This window comes from Leopardus geoffroyi, chromosome A1, assembly GCF_018350155.1.
Source record: "Leopardus geoffroyi isolate Oge1 chromosome A1, O.geoffroyi_Oge1_pat1.0, whole genome shotgun sequence".
NCBI classification, from domain to species: Eukaryota; Metazoa; Chordata; class Mammalia; order Carnivora; family Felidae; genus Leopardus; species Leopardus geoffroyi.
In genome coordinates this window covers 20007977-20026133 of record NC_059326.1, presented here as the reverse complement: position 1 = coordinate 20026133, position 18157 = coordinate 20007977, and the positions used below count along the sequence as shown (strand labels likewise).

Genomic DNA, 18157 nt, shown 5'->3' with positions numbered 1-18157 from the left:
ACTCAGCACAGAAGCACGTTCCAGTATAAAAATCTACTTTCTTTTGAAAAAAATGTCTACAGGTCAATAAATACAAAACTACTGATAATATATTTCTTAGGAAAGAAAATAAAGGGAAACAAAAAACCCAAATGGGAATCAAGTTTTCATTACTTCACCTACATTACAAGAAAAGCCTGTATTTTGTACTACCTTAGTACTAAATAGATACTGCCTGGGTAAAAGGAAAAAAGTAGTATTAGAATTCTACCTGAATTTGCTAAGTTCACAAATATTTATGCTGAAGAAAAAACTGGTTAAAATTCTTCTCCCTAAGATTCATTCAATTTGATCTTGTCTAAAAAGTTACTATTTTTCAAATGAGGTAAAACTTGGCATTGAAAATCCTTTAAAAAATTAAACACATATTGTATCTGCTTTTAGGTACTGCTCAAGGATTCTCTTCATCAGATTTTCGGTGGTTCTCAAAAGATCAGCATTATTTGAAACTCTGGTGAATACATGTAAAAAGCACGTGTCACATTTAGCTGCAATGATAAGCAATTTAAGTGTTGCTATAATACCCAAGGAAAAGACTAGAAAGAAGCTATACTTTGTTCCATGATTGCAGAAATATCAGCAAATGGTACAGATTTTCAAAATTAAATATTTATACGGACTTCTATACGCAAGGAAGTTTTTACTGGGATATCCAAAGTGCTTGAAGAAAACAATCACCAAGATGCGTTTTTTTTCTCAGCTACTTTAACCTTACTTACACCCTACAAATTCTGTTAGTATCCTAATCACTAACATGTCAAAGACGATTTATTTGTAGATATACTTACTAACGTAACACAAGCAATACAGACATTGAAAATACCCTTGGGATTAGTTATGGAAAATCACATATGTACATGTATGTGGGGGGGGGGGGAGTAGCTATGGGGTTATCTAATATACATACATATACATCCACATTTAGGTATTTAAGAAAGTCATTCAGAAATGTACATAAATGTTTTTAGATGCTCTCTAAAAATATGCTCTGTCCCTTTCATCTAGCTCACGTTATCTCATTTCCTTTCACGTACTAAAATTATATACAAGTATTTAGTACTGTGGGTCCTACAGATCCTTGTAGAGTATGAAAGGGGAAGTATTTATGTAAAAACACTGAGGTTACAGAATAAAACTATTCCACAGAAAACAGGCAAACACAAAGTACTCTTAACAAAGAAAATACATGAACTATATTTAGTGTTAAGTATTTGAGACATCCAAACTTCTTGATAATCTATCCTTTAACAGAAAATGTGTAATATTTAAATCAGCGAAATAAAGACTTATGGTGAGAAATATCTCTGGGAAGATGTTTTCTTCTAATTAAGTGCTTTACTCATTTTCATTTGAAAATTATGGCTTCCTCAATTATTTTAATGCTAGTGTCATTTTTATGTGCCAATTCAGGACATAAGCACTAGTACTACTCCATGCATCCTTGCTTACTCATCAAAATAACTGACAAGCATTATCCCTCCCCCTTCTTGAATTAATAAATCCGAACATGCAAAAACATCCTAATCTCCAGGCTCTTCTCTTGGTCACAGTGGTAACAGCCCAGCAGGACCACCTTCAACCTCAAACATCATATGCTTTACAGATAAGAACTTAAGCATTCTCTGGTGGAAGATGGCAACTGGGAAAAGGAAAATACAAGTTTAAATTGCAAATGTCCTCAGCCTCTCCACGACAATCAGCTTCTCTAAAGAAGCACCCTAAGAAATATTTTTAATAGGTGGCAGGAGGTAAATGTGTGTAAATGCCTTATGAAATATGATGCAGAGAAATAGGAAATAGTTCTTCCATACATCGACACCCGGACAACCAAATTAAGAGTAACCAAATAATGGCAAGTTTCAAATTTGTCTTTGAACTCAAAAGAAGCTTGGATCAAAACCTTCACCAATAGGCCTGTATATCACTACATATAACAAAGAAATAGAAAAGGGTAAGAAATCTATTTTACAGATTCTTGGCAGAAAAAGTTCATGACAAACCTACCTAAATTACAAATATTGCAAAATAAAACAGGGTAGAAAAACTTAAAGATTTATGTGGTAAGAAAATAAGCATTTACTGAATTAAACAATGGAGGTGCAATTCAGCAGAACTAGAACAGAATGACTCTGAATCATGTATACTTAAATGCTATAGGATTATATTCAGCCCTTTCCAAAAATGTTTAGGTGCCCAATAGGTACCACTAAGCAAAGCATAAACATTTCTAAAACAAGGGAATAATTCTGTTTCTTCCTGTATAAAGCAACCAAAAGTTATAATCACTGGAAATTTTCCTGAAATTTGTCAAACTCATGAAAATTGTGGCTCGTGGACCTTGAGAAAAGAACAAAATGTATTCCTAAATGTATCATTTGTGGCAATAATGTTTCTGCACTACAACTTAAAAATTGAACTTGGAACTAATATTCCTTTGTTATGTGTAACATTACACATTCACCAGTATCTTTAATTTTCCTGGCCAGCAATCTCAAAAATTACAACGGACTACTTTGTCTTATTTCATAGGGAACCATCATATGGGGGGGGGGGGGGGGGAGATAAAGAAAATTCAAAAAGCCTCTTTTCCAAAAGCATGGAGGTCAAAAATAATAACAGCCTCTGGACCCATGATTTAATTCAGAAGCGAATTCAGAATTCTTCCTGCATAGATGCTTACTGTGGATGCTTCAACAACTGAAAAATGTTAATGTACTCAGTTACTGCACTCCAATGAAAATCTTACCTTTCAGAAGAACTATAAAATATGGTTAAATTAAACCCCGACAAAAACAAAAATTCCTCTGATGTTTTTACTAATAAAAAAATGAAAACCACTAGTCAACTAGTGTCCAGAAGTCACTGCAGGAGTTGCACAATTGCCTGTGGGTAGACTATCACAGAAACTGAGGTGGTGAGGCAGAAAGTTTTCCCCTTTTATAACCTGAGTGAACTTCAAGGGATTAAAACCAAATTCATGTCAATGCTACAGCACAAAAATTCAGACCCTAATTCTGAATACAAATACATTTTAAGAAAAAAAAAAATGAGGGCTTTAAAGCCAGTAAAATATGGTCAGTTTCACTTTTGTATTATGTGCATATCGTATTTTAATCTGAAATGCTTCATACTTGTATTTCATGTTATATAGGTTTTGGACTTGACAGTGTTTCTCCACAAAAAGAAAAATCAACTGTTTTTCCACCTTAATATTCAACCTACCTGCCCATAGTTGTCTATGCCAGTTACTAATCTATTTAAATTTAATAAATCAAAAGCTGTCCTTAGGGATTGGCCAAGAGTCGTAAGTCCTTCAGCCTGAAGGTTTTTCAGTTCATTCATAAACGTTGCATGGTTTTCTTTCCATCCGGCCTGTAAAGAAAATGTAAGAATTTTTTTTTTCATCCTTTAAAGCCATGTACACATGGGCAGCCGTTACAATATGCCGTTCGCCAAGGAGCTGCTTTGCTTCACTTTACAGTATGGTTAGATTAACGTGTTAATACCGTATCACTGCCAAGGAAACTCTGTTCAAAGGTGGCCAAGGATAAACCTGCTTGCTCTACAGCTTTTGGTGGCTAACAGCCTTAATACTTTATAACTTCCCTGGGAAATTTACTCCCGAACCTACCACCCAAGATTTGGGCATGCAAAAGGTACTGGTGGAAAGCAGAAGTGGGCAGGACTTCTGAAGTTAACCTGCAGCTGTCCCACTGGCCCGCGGCCCTGTGAGGAAGAATCCGCAGCCCCCCACCCGGCTCGCTCGCCAACCAGGGCGAGCGCGGCCGAGCCCCGGGCCGAGTCCCCTTTAATGCAAACCCGGGCTCGGCGCGGCCGGGCCCGGCTGTCACTGGGGCTAACTTGAATAAATATCCCCCACAGTTCATTGCTGCCGCTCACGCCGCGGAGGGGAAATGTCGGCCATGTTGATCGCAGCGCCGCCGCCGCCGCCGCCGCCGCCGCCAGGCCGGGCTGGGGAGGGGACGGCGGTGGCCCAGCGACTCCGCGCCGCGCCAGGACGCTCTGGAGCGGGGGAGGGGGTGGGAGCCCGCAGGGGAAAAGACCTCAGCGCCTGGAGCACAGCGGGTGGGGGAGGGGAGCATAATGAAGGGTGAATGGGGGGGCGGGGAGGGCGAGCGAGGAAGGAACAGGGAAGGGAAGGGGGAGGGCGAGGGCTGTTACCTTGATAGCATAGGGCGGCTCTTCGAAAGTGACCAGCATATACCTGTCTCCTCTGCTGGCAGGGTCCCGGGCACGGAGCTGCGGGAGAGCGGGTGGGGGACAGGAGAAGGAACAGGGCGGGCGAGAGGGAAGCACAGAAGCGAGGTTACGATGCGAAGGGGCGCTGAGCGGCCCCGCCGCCCCCCCCCCCACAGTACCGCACACGCAGCGGCCACCCCTCCACACCGCCCCCCACACACAGATCGGCCCCCACACACCGCCTGGAGCCCGGGCCTGGGCCGAGCCCGGCTCGCAGCGCCCGCCCGCCCGCCCGCCCGCGCGGTGGGGGAGGGGGTCCCCGAGCCCGGCAGCTCCCGCAGTCAGGTCCCCGACACCTCCGCCTCGCCGCCCCCGGCCACCCTCCCCCCCACCCCTGCCGCCCGTGGGTCGCCGGGCCCGGGTCGCCTCCCGGGCTCGGTCAGTCGGTACCTTCATGAAGGTCTCTACCGCGCCTTTGGCCGTGTCCAGGTAGGTGGTGCCCAGATGGCTGCGCTGGTTCATAGAGGCAGACGTGTCTATCAGGAACAGTAAGATGGGCATAGTGCTGGCCGGGGACACCGGGGCCCGAGGTGGAGAAAGAGGAGATGGTAGAGGTGGAGGCGCCGGTGGCGGCGGCGGCGACCGCCGCTACGCGGGGCGGGGGAGCGCGGCCCCCGGGAGGAAAACACCGTCTGGGTCTTTCCTCCGGCTGCGGGGAGTTTCTCCCCCGATAGTTGAGAGGAAACTCCCCAGACCCAGTCCTCCCCGTCGTACCCCCGCCTCCGCCTCCTCCTGCCTGCCTGCCCGCTGGGGCGGGCGCCCGGCCGTCTGTCTGTCGGTCGGTCCGTCCGTCCCCCCCGCCTCGGGGGTCCCGTCCCCGCTCCCGGCCCCTGTGTGTGTCCCAGCGGGAGACGGGCCTGGCTCCCCACCCCACCCCCGGTGCAGGGAGTGGGGACCTGGGAGCTGGCGAAGAGGGGAGTGGGCTGAGGGGAGATTGGCCCTGGGGCTGTTGGGAGAAGTTTCAGGGACTCCCTCCGCACCCCGGCGGTGTCACCACTTTCTCAGCCCCTCTCGCTACTGAAGCGCTTTTCTCTCTCACACTCCGGTTTTAACTCGGGCAGGGTCTGCAGAGGCTCCGCCCCTTGACACGTCCTCGAGCCACGTGATGCACCGCCCCGTTATCCTATTGGCTAACCCCAAGCTTCTCATTAGCATATTCAAACAGCTCAGGGGCGGGGGAAGCTTGTAGGCCGGCTCCGGGAACAGTTATTGAGCACGCGCGGAGGCGGGGCATCGGGTGCGCGCGAGAGCGAGCGCAAGGGACGAGCAGGCGGGCCAGCAGACGCGGAGGCGGGCTCCGGGAAGGGGCGGGGACCGACCGCGGAAAGACCGTGGCGTGGGGGAGGGGGCCGCGGCGGCGCGCGCGGGGCGGCCGCGGATGTGAGTCTGCGCGTCAGTGCCGCTGGCCTCTCCTTGGCAGTTGGAGGTGATAGGGGTCGGAGGAAGGGAAATGGAGGCTGGCCTCACCTCCCCTTGCGAGGTCGCTGTATCAAACCCCTTCCCCCGGGGGCGAGTGAGGAGGGAATGAGTAAAGTAATCAAATACCCGCTTAGAAGGGGGTCGGCCCGCGCGGTCTTCCCTGCGAGGAGAGCTCCGGGGCCTGCGGTCGCCGGAGGAGGTTCCTTGGGCCTGGGAGGGCCGGCCCCTGCGCGGGCGGGCCCGGGGCGGGGGAGGGGAAGTGAGAGGTTGTTTATGACCTGGGACTAATCTCCGCCAGTCCCACCGCTCCCGGCGGGGAGTGGGGATGAGAGGCCAGCTTCGCCCGCAGTCTCGCTCGGCCTTGGGGAGCGACCTAGGGTGAGGGCTGGACCCGGAGCACACCAGGAGCTCTCGGTGGAGGACCCAACAAAAAGAGGACTAACCTTCTGTTTTCCTAACTCAGCCCTTTAAAGGACATGGGGAAAGACTCAAATATCGATAAACAGTTTGTTGCGCTTTTTATTCTCGGGGGGGGGGGGGGGTGGAAACGATTCTACCAACCTCTGTCAAGCCGAGTTTTCTTAGGACCAAAGAACGTCAATTTCAGAGTTAAAAGGGACCTTAGAAAACCGTAGACCAAGAATTCGTTTTTAAATGGAAAAACTGATTTCAGCTTGCCTAGGTGACAGAGTGGGTTCCTCATAATCCTGCCAGTGCTCTTCCCTTTCACTGCATGCTGTGTCTAAGACTGGTTCCGAATAATGTATGCGGGAAGTCGTTCTTGGTTAAACGAAACCCCTATTCACCCTGCCCGAAGTAATGAATTCTTTCCTAAATGTCCGAGGAACACTGTTCACTCAAATATACTAGTTGAAAAACTGAAGACCGTGCCTGTGTGTTAGAGACACACAACCCTTATAAAGACTATGTAGATGTCTTTAGGGCCTCTCCCGCTAGTCTTGCATTTCGATTTTATTTTTTTATCCTGAAATTCTTATTTGCCTGCTGATCATTTAATGAAATTGTTCCTATCAGTCTCAACACAAAAGAGACCGGTTTTGTAGCACTTTTTTAAAATCTTGAGTTTCATAACTTGGACTTTTTCCTAATACTTAGGACAACCTCTGAACTTCTTATGAATTTATAGTAGGGCTGTTTCAGTAATACGCTGTTCTGTGAGTATGTACGACAGAAGAGAGAAATTTTTAAGAGATTTGGACTACAAAATAAGATGGAATATAGGTCTTACATCCAATATTTGCTGAGGACCAGTGGAGTTTTAAAATGATTAAAATGTGGACCCTGCCTTCAAAGAGCTTATGGTTTTTTTTTTAGAAAAATACTACATACATATTATTAGCTACTACAAGGCAGAGAGTGATTAGATGCTAAATAATTCAGAAAAGAGAAAAATGTATTACCCTTGGGTGATGAACATTTTTCAGGGCCAGTATATTTAAGATGTTCCTTAAAGCCATGTTTCTCTGAGATCCTAGATCTGGAGATAAAAAATCAAGAGTTCTTTGAGACTTTAAAATGTGTGTTTTCATTTTAATGACAATATACAAATTGTTACACCAGTTGTAAAGACAACATTTTTCTTTCAAAGTGATAATTTGCAAATGAAAGATTTTCATAGAATTGGCCTTCTGTTTACTGTCCCAGTGCTTTTCAAGCTGGTCCATGGACTCCTGCCTATCCTAATATGTATTCTCTAGAATGACAGGAATTTCCTTTGCATTACTCAGGTTTGAGAAACACTGCTTCAAAGAATTGGTAGGATTTGAATATGTGGGTAAAGCAAGAGGCAGCTGCTGATGAAAAAGTCCTTTTCGACATTGAAAATGTAGCAAAGAAAGGAAGCTAAGGGCTTCCTGGGGAACAGTGTAGTTCAGCTGAGCTGGAGCACTAGGTATGTGAAGAATAGTATTAAGATCCAGAAAGGTAGGTCAGATCTAGACAGTAGAGGGCCTTTATTCCAGACTAAACATTTTTTTTTCCCCATATAAATTACAGTTCTTAGTTGGGGTACTAAGCACAAAGCAGTGTTTGAAGGAAATCAAACTCAACTACTGAAGTACATGAGCATGCATTAATAATGACTTTCCCTGTTATAGTTATTTGAAATCATTTCCTATGGAGACATCATGGCTCTTTCTTCCCTGACTCAGTGGAGTTGGCAGATTGTCATAAATGGAGGTGTATGGTCGAGACAGTGTTAGATGCAAAGATCAGGAGAGCCAAGTCCAAAGAGCCAACCTAGAGCATAGAACCAGAACCTGTGTTTATGATGGCTTCTGAGATCAAAGACCAGGTTTCCAGTTCAGAAGCCCAGAAGTGCTGGAAGGCAAGGCCAGAGGCAGAACAAGAAAGAAATCAGGACATATATAGGCAGCAAATCAAGAGGCAATCAGAAACCAGGAAGCATTGACGAGTGGTCCCTAGACAGAATTGTGAAATAGGCCAAGTTTATTCTTAGTGACTCTGGTTGACAATTAAGCTATTGGTTGATGATGGCTTAAAGCAGTGGTTTGGGGCCAGGAAATGCACATCAGCATTGCCCACAGAGTTAAAAATGCACCAAATCCCCATACCCAGAGGCAAGTGATTCAGTAGAATTGGGATGGGCCCTGGTCATCTCATTTTTTATAAAGCTCTTTAGGTGAATCTTATAAATACTGATTAAGAACTATATGCTTAAAGTATAAAAATAATGTATATGTCTACATCTAGTAGTACACACTAAATAACTTTAAAAATTCACATACCCTTAGAGTTATTACATTTCTTAAAAGAAGTTCTTAAATAAATCTGCAAAGTAAAGGGGGAAAAAAACTATAAATGTGACACTAGTATAGATAACCGTGGATTCGTATCATATGCTCATTTAAATTGCAGGAATTCAACCATGTTTGACAAAAAATAAAAAGAGAAAACTAAATAGTACCAGAGCTTTCCAATCTCTGTGATTCTAGAACAATTCTGGTTTTATGCAGGCTTATTTATCTAAAACATGGCCCCTAAATGTAAGCCAACTATTTCATCAGACTCAAGTGAAAAAACGGTGAGCTCTTGCAATGCTAGAGGGAGAATGAGTTGGGAGTATGTGCGCTAAATCCTGTGCTGTTGCAGTCTCGGGGATTAGGGAAGGTTTCTCTGGGAGGACATTGGTCAGAAGAGGTATGTGGGAGAAAATTTGCTCTTTGTTGTTGTTTTTTAAAGGAATGCTGCCTAATGCTAGGGCTCCAATTTAAAAGGGAATGAATAAATTATATGAAAGCCTCTGAAGGAGTGGCGACTCTGGCTTCCACAATAGCCTAAATTGTCGAAATAGGGCTATTTTAACAATTAAGAACTGATGAATTAGATTCATTTGTAGGAGCCAACCAGCACCCTGCTAAATTATTTTAAACCAATTAAGCAGGATAACACAGTTTAAAAATAATTATGTGCCAAGGACTTGGCTTACGGTATCTGGATGTGCCATCTGAACAGAGTAATCAGATGAACCCAATGTTCCTCATATGTAACCTAACAAAGTTTGTTTTGGCTGTCTTACCATTTTCTCAGCTCTCTGCTTTACTCTTTGAGATCACAGTAGTCAATGATGTTGACAGGTTGAGAACATTAAAAAAAAAAAAAAAAGAACATACACACACACACACACACACGCAAAACCAAGAAGTAATAAGCATAAAAATTGAGATGTGAAACTAGACAGCAGAATGTATTTGGATATTACATATATAAAGAGATTTAATTTTGGTCATCCTAATCAATCCTCAAGGGAAAAAAATGCTACTAAGGGACTACTTCTGAAGAGGAAATTAAACCTTTCCAACAAGCAGTATTTCACAGTAACAGTTGATGGCTCAGAGGATTCAAGATCAGTCCTGGAAATAGACACAACCAAATTGAGAATTAGAATCACAGTGGAGCAGTTTCTCCAGCTAAAGAGCATGACCATTGCTGTAATTCTTTCAATTAATGTTAATTGCATCCCTACTATGTGACAGGCACTATGGTAGGTCATAGAGTTTGTAATCTAATGGAAAGAAGACAGACCAGCATAATGAGACTGCACTATTATGATAAGTCAGCAAACACCAAGCATGATAATAAGACCTGTCTTAAGAGGACTGGTTTGAAAATGCAAGGTTACATACCATATTTCACCAATTCTGAGACACCACGGGTTCTAAGAAATGCCATTATTTTTGGAACACTGAAAGAAAAAAAGGTGTTAATTAAACTATGACACAATGGTTTTTTTATCGATTAGAATTTTTCCACAATATATTGAATTCTACCAACCAGGAGCTTTAACAGTGGAACATGTTATAAAAGAATACTCCACTATTGTCTTCAGTATTTTCTTCCAAACCATAGGCTTTTATTCTACAAGTTTTGATGCTCATGCTTTCTTGATCCAACTAGAAGATGTCAGTGAAAAAGTTTTCAGACCACAATCAGGATTTATATCCTCTCTCTAAATGGTTGGTTGACTGAAATGTCTAGGGTTTGCAATTGCCTAGGCCTGTCACCAGGAATAACCATGAATTTTGCACATGTACAGCTACATCACAACTGCCTTCTGGTGACAGCATTGTAAGATGCCATTATTGCAAGTTGGCTTCCAATTTTAGAGATGTTAAAGTAGAAAGAAATGTACATTTTAGAATCGGGAAGATACCATTTAGTGCTGGTAGCTCTTAAAATAAGCATCGTTAGAATACACAAAGAGCTCTGTGAGCACTGGGGATAGAGCAGCTGATCTCACAAAGGAAGTGATATGCACTCAGATAGAAATCATATGGGAATGGGACATGTGTGTGGACGTGTGGTGGAATTGAGGCCAGACCTGAAAGAAAGGAGAGACAGAGCTGAGCCCATCTCTCGGGGAAGCCAGAGTTTATCCATTTACTTTACTGAAGTTGAGGAAAACATTTGTGGTTTGAAATGCTAATACGTATTAACCCTCTGAGAGGGTTTCATGTCCAACTAGGAACTTTTGAATTTTATCTTTGGGTGATAGGGAAACCAAGTTTGGGGGGAAGGGAGTGATATAATCACATTCTCATTTTAGAAAGATGACTTCAGTAAACAGTTGGAAAGGAATGATTAGAACGGAAAGACCATGGCAAGGAGACCGGTGAGGCAATTTCTGCCTCACGACTCCTGGGGAAGTGGCCCCAGGAAAGAAAGGAGAGGGTCCAAAAGACATTGAGGTGCTAGAATTGACAGAACTTGGTGAACTGAGTGGATGCAGGCAGAATCCTCTATTTTGACATTCAATCCATCTTGTGTCATGTAAAGTGGATATCATCAAACTATACCTATAGATTCCAATAATAAACAATGGTGTTTTCTCAGTCATTTGTTCAACAAATACCTCTCTAGTGTGTGCGGGAGCTGGGAATTTAGCAGTGAATAAAGCACAGGAAAATGCCTGTCCTTATGAAGTTTACATTCTAGTGGGAGAGGTAGGCAATAAACAAGGTCAATGAGTAATCCTATGCCAAGTGTACTCCATGTGCTAAGGAGGAGGAATAAAGCAGGAAAGGAAAAGAGTGATGCAGAGGGAGGAGTGTTGTGGTTTTAGATATGGAGAGCAGAAAAGACCTCATTAAGAAAATGACATTTGAGCAGAGACCTGAAAGAAAGGAGAGAGAGAGCTGAGCCGATCTCTAGGGGAAGCCAGAGTTTATCCATTTACTTTACTGAAGTTGAGGAAAACATTTGTGGTTTGAAATGCTAATACGTATTAAAGTCTTATCTGCTGGTTAGTTTTCTTTGTTGATGCTTAATAAGTATTGTTATTCATAACAAGTGTAATTAATAATGATTTGCTGATACTTAATTATATTCTTATTAATAGCAGTATTCTGATACGTATTCTTTGCTGACATAGGTTCAATTATTCATGAAATATTATTGAGACACTTACTTGTCTTCAGGTCAATAGGTACTGTTTTAGATTCTGGGGATTCAGTGCTAAATGAGATAGACCTAATCCCTACCCTCATAGAGTTGCCAGATAAAATCCAGGACTCACAATTAACTCAGAATTTCAGATAACGCGTAACTGTTTAGTGATATTACAAATTTAGTAATTTGACATATTATTACAAATTACATGGGAACATGTAATTACAAACGTTATCTGGAACATATAGGAAAAAATTATGTGTTGTCTATCTGAAATTCATATTTAACTGGTGTCCTGTATTTTTATTTTGCTGAATCTGGCAATTCTATGACTTCACTGAACTTACAACCTAAGTACCAGAGTCAGAGATTAGTAAATAGAGCTGGCATCCAGTGGCCATGTACAACCTGGGAAGGCATAAAATGGAAGGCACCGTGACTCTAAATGTGTGGAGAAAACCTGCCTGCCAAGGAAGAACACCCACCCTTAAGAGCAAGAAATAAACTTGTGTTTGAGCCATGTGTTTTGGATCCATTTGTAACATTCTTTCTTTGTTTTACCAACCTAGCCTAACTAACTTAATGTGTCAGCCCCTGAAGTCTATGGGCATGCCCAAATTTACTCGAGAATCAAAAGTTTTCATGTAATGTACCAACAACTAAAAAATATGTATGTAAATAAAAGCAACAGAGAGGTAGGCCAAACCCTTAAAATGCTTGTCCTATTATAGCTTTAAACCTTAGTGTTTTGAAGGCAGTCATGAAGTACATCAGAGCAATATTTAAGAATTACATAATTTAATGGTTTCCCTAAGCAACTAACACTATGTATTATTCCCAGCTATTAAAACATTTTAAATATCTTTTCTTTCAGTTATTGAATGTAGACAGGTGTTGTAGGCATTGAAAATTATAAATAAGACATGCTCTCTGACTTTAGAAAGTATAGAGCCTAGTAGAAGACATAAAGATATATAATAGTAGGCAAAATACAATCAGTGCCAAAAGATAAGTGCAAATTGTATCTCTAATTGAAGTGAGTTCAGACCAGTTAGAAGAATAGAATATAGCAACTGAATGAAAAAGCACTTTTTTCTTCAAAGCTTTACAATTTTCTATCTTCACATTTCATTTAAAAGAATGTGTCAAAAATGTACCAAATACGAAAATAATAGAAAAATAAAAATCACTTTGATCTCACTACCTGGACAGAGCCACTGATAACATTTTAGTATATGCCTCCTTTATATATTAAATTGGGGTCTTTTTAATATGCTTTAATATGCTTTTTAATATGCTTCCTGTCTTGCTTTTTTTTCTACTTAATATAATGGGAGCATTTTTCATGCAATCATTTTTAAATATGACTTTTAATAAATGTAGACTATCCCATGCCATGGCTATATCATGACTTACTTTCCTCTTATTAGTAGATATTTTGTTTATGTCCAGATGTCTTACTTTTATAAATAATGATGCATTAAACAGCCCTATACCTAAATCTTTGTAATATTTCAACAACTATTATTTGAACACTACCTGCTGCTCTGGATTTTTGAGATACATTAGTGAACAAATAGTCCCAAATCCCTGCCCTCGTGGTGCGGAAGGAGAAAGAGAAACAATATACACGTAAATTATAGATTACATCGTATATTTATAAATGCTCTGCAGAAAAAGCAGGGGAGAGGAATGAGAAGTGGTAGGGCTAGATGTTACCCTTTTATTCATTTTTTAAGTTTATTGATTTTGAGACAATGCATGAGCAGGGGAGGGGCAGAGAGAGAAGGGGAGAGACAGAATCCCAAGCAGGCCCTGCACTGCCAGTACAAAACCTGATGTGGGACTTGAACCCACAAACCATGAACCGTGAGATCATGACCTGAGCAGAAACCAAGAATCGGTTGCTTAACCACCTGAACCATCCAGGCGCCCCTAGGTGTTTCCCTTTTAAAACTGTACTATGGAAATAATTAAAACAGGGAGTGGAATTTGATAAATGCCAAAAAAAGAAGTTAAAAAATGCTATGAGGAGCATTTACCTAAGAGGACAGGCCAAGAAAGAGAAGCAAACGCTTAGCAGGAAAAAAGATGGACAACCAGGTACCAATTTGGCCAAAGTAAAGAGAAAGAGAATTTCAGAAAGGAGACTGCATTTTCAAAAGTTACTGAAATATCAAATAAAGTAGAGGCTGAACAAAAACTGTCAAGTTTGAGAAAGCCATTGTTGACTTTTATAAGGGTCTCGTTAGAGGAATATGGACACAAGAGAAAGAAGGTAAATTAGATCACTAGGGATTTTAGTCAATAGAAGGCAGAAAATATAAACTCTTTTTGCACTAAAAAAGGAGATGGGATGGTAGGTAGCTCAAAGGACCAAAGAGAACCTTTATTTTAAGGTAAAGGAAAAACCCAAACATGTTTTTAGGTGAAAAGCAGAGGAGGGGCGCCTGGATGGCTCAGTCTGTTGAGCATCTCTTGATTTTGGCTCAGGTCATGATTTCAAAGTTCATGAAATTGAGCCCTGAGTGCCACGTTGGGCTCTGCGCTAACAGCAAGGAACATGCTTGGGATTCTCCCTCTCTCCCTCTGTTTCTGCCCCTCCCCCACACTGTCTCAAAATAAATAAATACACATTTACTTAGGTTGATTTATCTTGAGAGAGACAGAGCATGAGCGGGGAAGGGGCAAGGAGCGAGGGAGAAAGGGAGAATCCCAAGCAGGCTCTGTGCTGTCACCCATTAGTACAGAGCTGATGTAGGGCTCAAACCCACGAAACTTGCAAGATCATGACCTGAGCTGAAATCAAGAGTCAGACGCTTAACCGACTGAGTCACCCAGGCACCCAAACATTTGTTAAAAAAGACAGAAAAAAGGGTGGCTCAGTGGGTTAAGCATCTGGCTTCTGGTCAAGTCATGATCTCACAGCTTGTGGTTCGAGCCCCGCATCAGGCTCAGAACCTGGAGCCTGCTTCAGATTCTGTCTCCATCTCTTTGCCCATCCTCCACTCGTGCTCTCTCTCTCTCTCTTTCTCAAATACAAACATTAAAAAATTATTTTAAAAAAGACAAAAAAAGCAGAGGAAAACTGAAGGTATGAAAGAGGTGTGGTGGGTCTCAGGATCAGGAAAGACAGGGTCAAGAGCATAGGTGGGAACATTGGGATGTGAAAGAAGGGGTACTGACTTCTCTGAGACCAGAAATAATGACAAGAATACGAACAATGCCCAGCACAGTGCCTTGTACCATGGTTAATTTTTTGTGTCAACTTGACTGGGTCATGGGGTGCCCAGAAATTTGGTCAAATGTTATTCTGGGTGTGTCCGTGAGGATGTTTTGAATAATGTTAACATCTGAATGGCTAGATTAAGTAAAGCAGATGGCCCTCCTTAGAGTAGGTAGCCTTCAGCCAATGGAAGACCTGACTGAACAGAGACTTACCCTCCCATGAGTAAAAGGGCACTCCTCCTGCCTGACTGCATCCAGCTGGGACTTTGGTCCTTTCCTACCTTCGGTCAGACTCAGCACCGAAACATGGACTCTTCTTGGGTCCTGAGCTTGCTGAGTGGAGAACTGGAAGTATGCCATCAGCTCCCCCGGGGTCTCCAGTGTGCCAGCTGCTGGTCTCAGGACTCCTCTACCTCCATAATTACGTAAGCCAATTTTTTATGCTCTCTCTCTCTCTGTCTCTGTGTCTCTTTCTCTCCTGTTTCTCTTGGTTCTGTTTCTCTGGAGAACCCTGCCTAACACGCCAGTACCTAGTACTAAAGGTTTAACGTGTGTATGTCAAATGACAGAAGAAGAATTACAGAGAAATTCAGAGGCGGAAAGGATGTTTGCTGAGCGAATTGTGGGAGACGGATGGCCACCCACTCTGACCAGTGACACCCAGGGCTAAGCTGAATGCTCCAGGGAAATCCCTTTAGTGCTAATAGGAGACCGTATAGAATGGGGCGCCTGGGTGGCTTAGTCGGTTAAGCATTGGACTCTTGATTTCGGCTCAGGTCATGATCCCAGTGTTCCTGAGTTCAAGCCCTGCACCAGGCTCCGCTCTCCTTGGGATTCTCTCTTCTCTCCCTGTCTCTCTGCCCCTCCAGTGCATGCACTCTCATACGCACTCTCTCTCAAAATAAATAAACTTAAAAAAAATACCCTTAAAAAATAGGGAACAGTATGGACAAGCAAGCAGATCATCTGGACTCTCAGTGGGCAAAGATTCTGACAGGCAGGTGATCAAGCTCGGAAAAATTCAACCAACATTCCTGTAAGAGGTCAGAGCTTAGAGTCAGGAGAGTGATGCGAATAGGTAAAGACCAAATGTTACTGGCGTCGAGGAAATGGGAAGAAAACAAACAATTCATTGCCTGCTTGTGCCAGGCACTCTGCTAGAGCTCCCCACGATCATTTAATCTTCTAACAAACCTGCCAGCTAAGTGTTATTACTTTTTCAGAAAAGGAATCAGGAGACCAAGTCATATTAATGAACATAGTTCAAAGTCACAAAGCAGAAGAGCACGAGAACCTGGACCTGATTTCAGAGGCATAATTCCGGGAAAGTCTGGAAGGAGTTATCGTTGACCCCTCGGTGGGAATTGGTGCTTGGGGACGGAGCGCCACTCCCTGCGAAGATGAAGAACCGGGACACCTGGTGTGAAACCAAGGTGGAGACTCGGACACAGAGGAAAACGACAGGGAGACCCATCAACAGAATCTCTTACAAGGGAAGAATTTGCTCCTAGGAGGAAGATGGAAAGGATAAAGGGGTGAGAGCTTCTAGGATATTAGTGAGAATGTCATTTTAATATTTAGTTCACTAGCCTCCACAGACCCATGTTCTAAAACGGTGAGTAAAATATCTTAGCCTGTTATTATGCAGTATCTATCATTGCTGATGGGCACATAGGAGCTCTCATGACATCCACTTAATTTGCCAGATTAAATGATGCTCCTTGTTCCCTCTTTAAAACATGCCCACAGTATGGTATATACTCAAAAGTAGTAGAATTCCCTTTAACATAGTTGTGAACTTCCACTCTCCTTGCAAGCTCCAGGCTTCTTCCCTCAAGTCCCTGTATACCAGTTGAACTTGTCGTTATAATCCTGTTAATTAATTCAATATTGTATAAACCAATGGAATGTAAACAAGTCACTGAAGAAATTGCTATCAAATGGGATGCAAGCAAGGAAACTACAAAAGCCCAGAAAACGTAAAAATCTACAAATATTTTGCATTTCAAAAGATTGACAAATGAAATGTAGTTCAGGTTACAATTAAAAGTTGAAGGTATGTAGCATCGTTTTTCTTTTCTGTGCTTTTTCTTTAAAATTTTTTTTTAATGTTTAATGTTTATTTTTGAGAGAGAGAGACAGTGTGTGAGCGGGAGAGGGGCAGAGAGAGAGGGAGACCCAGAATCAGAAGCAGGCTCCAGGCTCTGAGCTGTCAGCACAGAGCCCGACGCGGGGCTCGTACTCAGAGACTGAGAAATCATGACCTGAGCCGAAGTCGGATGCTCCACCGACTGAGCCACCCAGGTGCCCCTTTTCTGTACTTTTTCAATTCACCAACAGTACCGGTGTTGGATGAGAACGCTTTTACTCTATCTGTATTGTACTTGTAGAGCACTTTCGTTCCTTCTTTCTAAAAAAGCACAATCTGTCTAGAAAAGCAAAATTCAAGATGGGAGTCCACGTTCTTTTAGTGACTCCATTCGGCACTTTTCTGTGAAACCTCCGTACAGAGTATAATGCTACCTGTTTGATTAGGCTCTTCCTCTAAATCTTAGGGATAGCATGACTCTTATGTGTTAATTTTTTGCATTGTGAACACTAATAGCTCACTAGCATTCATAAGACTGCCCGGAATCATGCTTTTGAGGGCCAGATTGTTGCTGTTGCTTTTTTATAGGCCAATATGTACAGCATTTTAATAGTTCTGTCTTTAAGGAGTCTTAGATATAATCGGGCACAATTTTCTTGTATTAAAGATAAGTACACTGAGGACTAGGGTCAAAGACACTTGTCCAAGGTAAAAAATTTATTAAAATTAAGGGAAATGTTTGTATCTCTCCTATGCCATACAGCACTTTTAATCCAAAGTTCTCAAAGCACTTTTGAATCAGATCATTAATGATTCTGATGCCTGAGCATCCAATTATTATCCTATTTTCTACCTGCTTGGTTGCCTCCTCTCAGACACGGAAAGGTCAATGTTTTCTTTGCAGGTGAATTGGTTGAGAATTGCATTCATCCATAAATAAGAAACCTGAAAAACAAGGGTTATTTTTATCACATATACCAGTGGAAGACAGTCCAGGCGGGCCTCATTTGTCCACTCTAAGTTTTAGAACGTCATTAAGAATGTGAGGCGTTCTCTGTTTTCTTGTCCAGCCCATCTTAATGCATTCTTGTTACCTGGCAGTTAGCTATTTCACCTCAAATATTGTAGGTTTGCATTGGCAGAAGAAATGGAAGAAGAAAAGAAAGCACGTCAGCTGATCTGGCCTTGCTTTGA

The 18157-nt window shown here is 42.5% G+C and overlaps 1 protein-coding gene and 1 long non-coding RNA gene across 3 annotated transcripts in view; both read right to left on the bottom strand.

Moving 5' to 3' along the window:
• INTS6 (integrator complex subunit 6) overlaps positions 1 to 5863 on the bottom strand; it is a 91924-nt gene extending 86061 nt beyond the window's left edge. Inside the window, exons 1-4 of one of the 2 annotated variants that reach the window (XM_045475137.1) lie at positions 5845 to 5863; positions 4690 to 4775; positions 4222 to 4299; positions 3262 to 3411 (exon numbers count right to left, since the gene is read on the bottom strand). In XM_045475137.1, coding sequence (XP_045331093.1) covers positions 3262 to 3411; positions 4222 to 4299; positions 4690 to 4761 — 300 coding nt within the window. In that variant the 5' untranslated portion in view covers positions 4762 to 4775; positions 5845 to 5863. Of the gene's footprint in view, positions 1 to 3261; positions 3412 to 4221; positions 4300 to 4689; positions 5412 to 5844 lie in introns of those variants that run through there. The other variant, XM_045475134.1, reaches the window with a different exon arrangement.
• Positions 5864 to 9418: 3555 nt separating this feature from the next.
• Positions 9419 to 18157, bottom strand: part of LOC123596968 — an 86691-nt gene continuing 77952 nt past the window's right edge. The window contains exons 3-6 of the long non-coding RNA XR_006711904.1: positions 17817 to 17908; positions 16169 to 16381; positions 9885 to 9943; positions 9419 to 9611 (exon numbers count right to left, since the gene is read on the bottom strand). This is a non-coding gene — a long non-coding RNA (uncharacterized LOC123596968). The remainder of the gene's footprint in view (positions 9612 to 9884; positions 9944 to 16168; positions 16382 to 17816; positions 17909 to 18157) is intronic.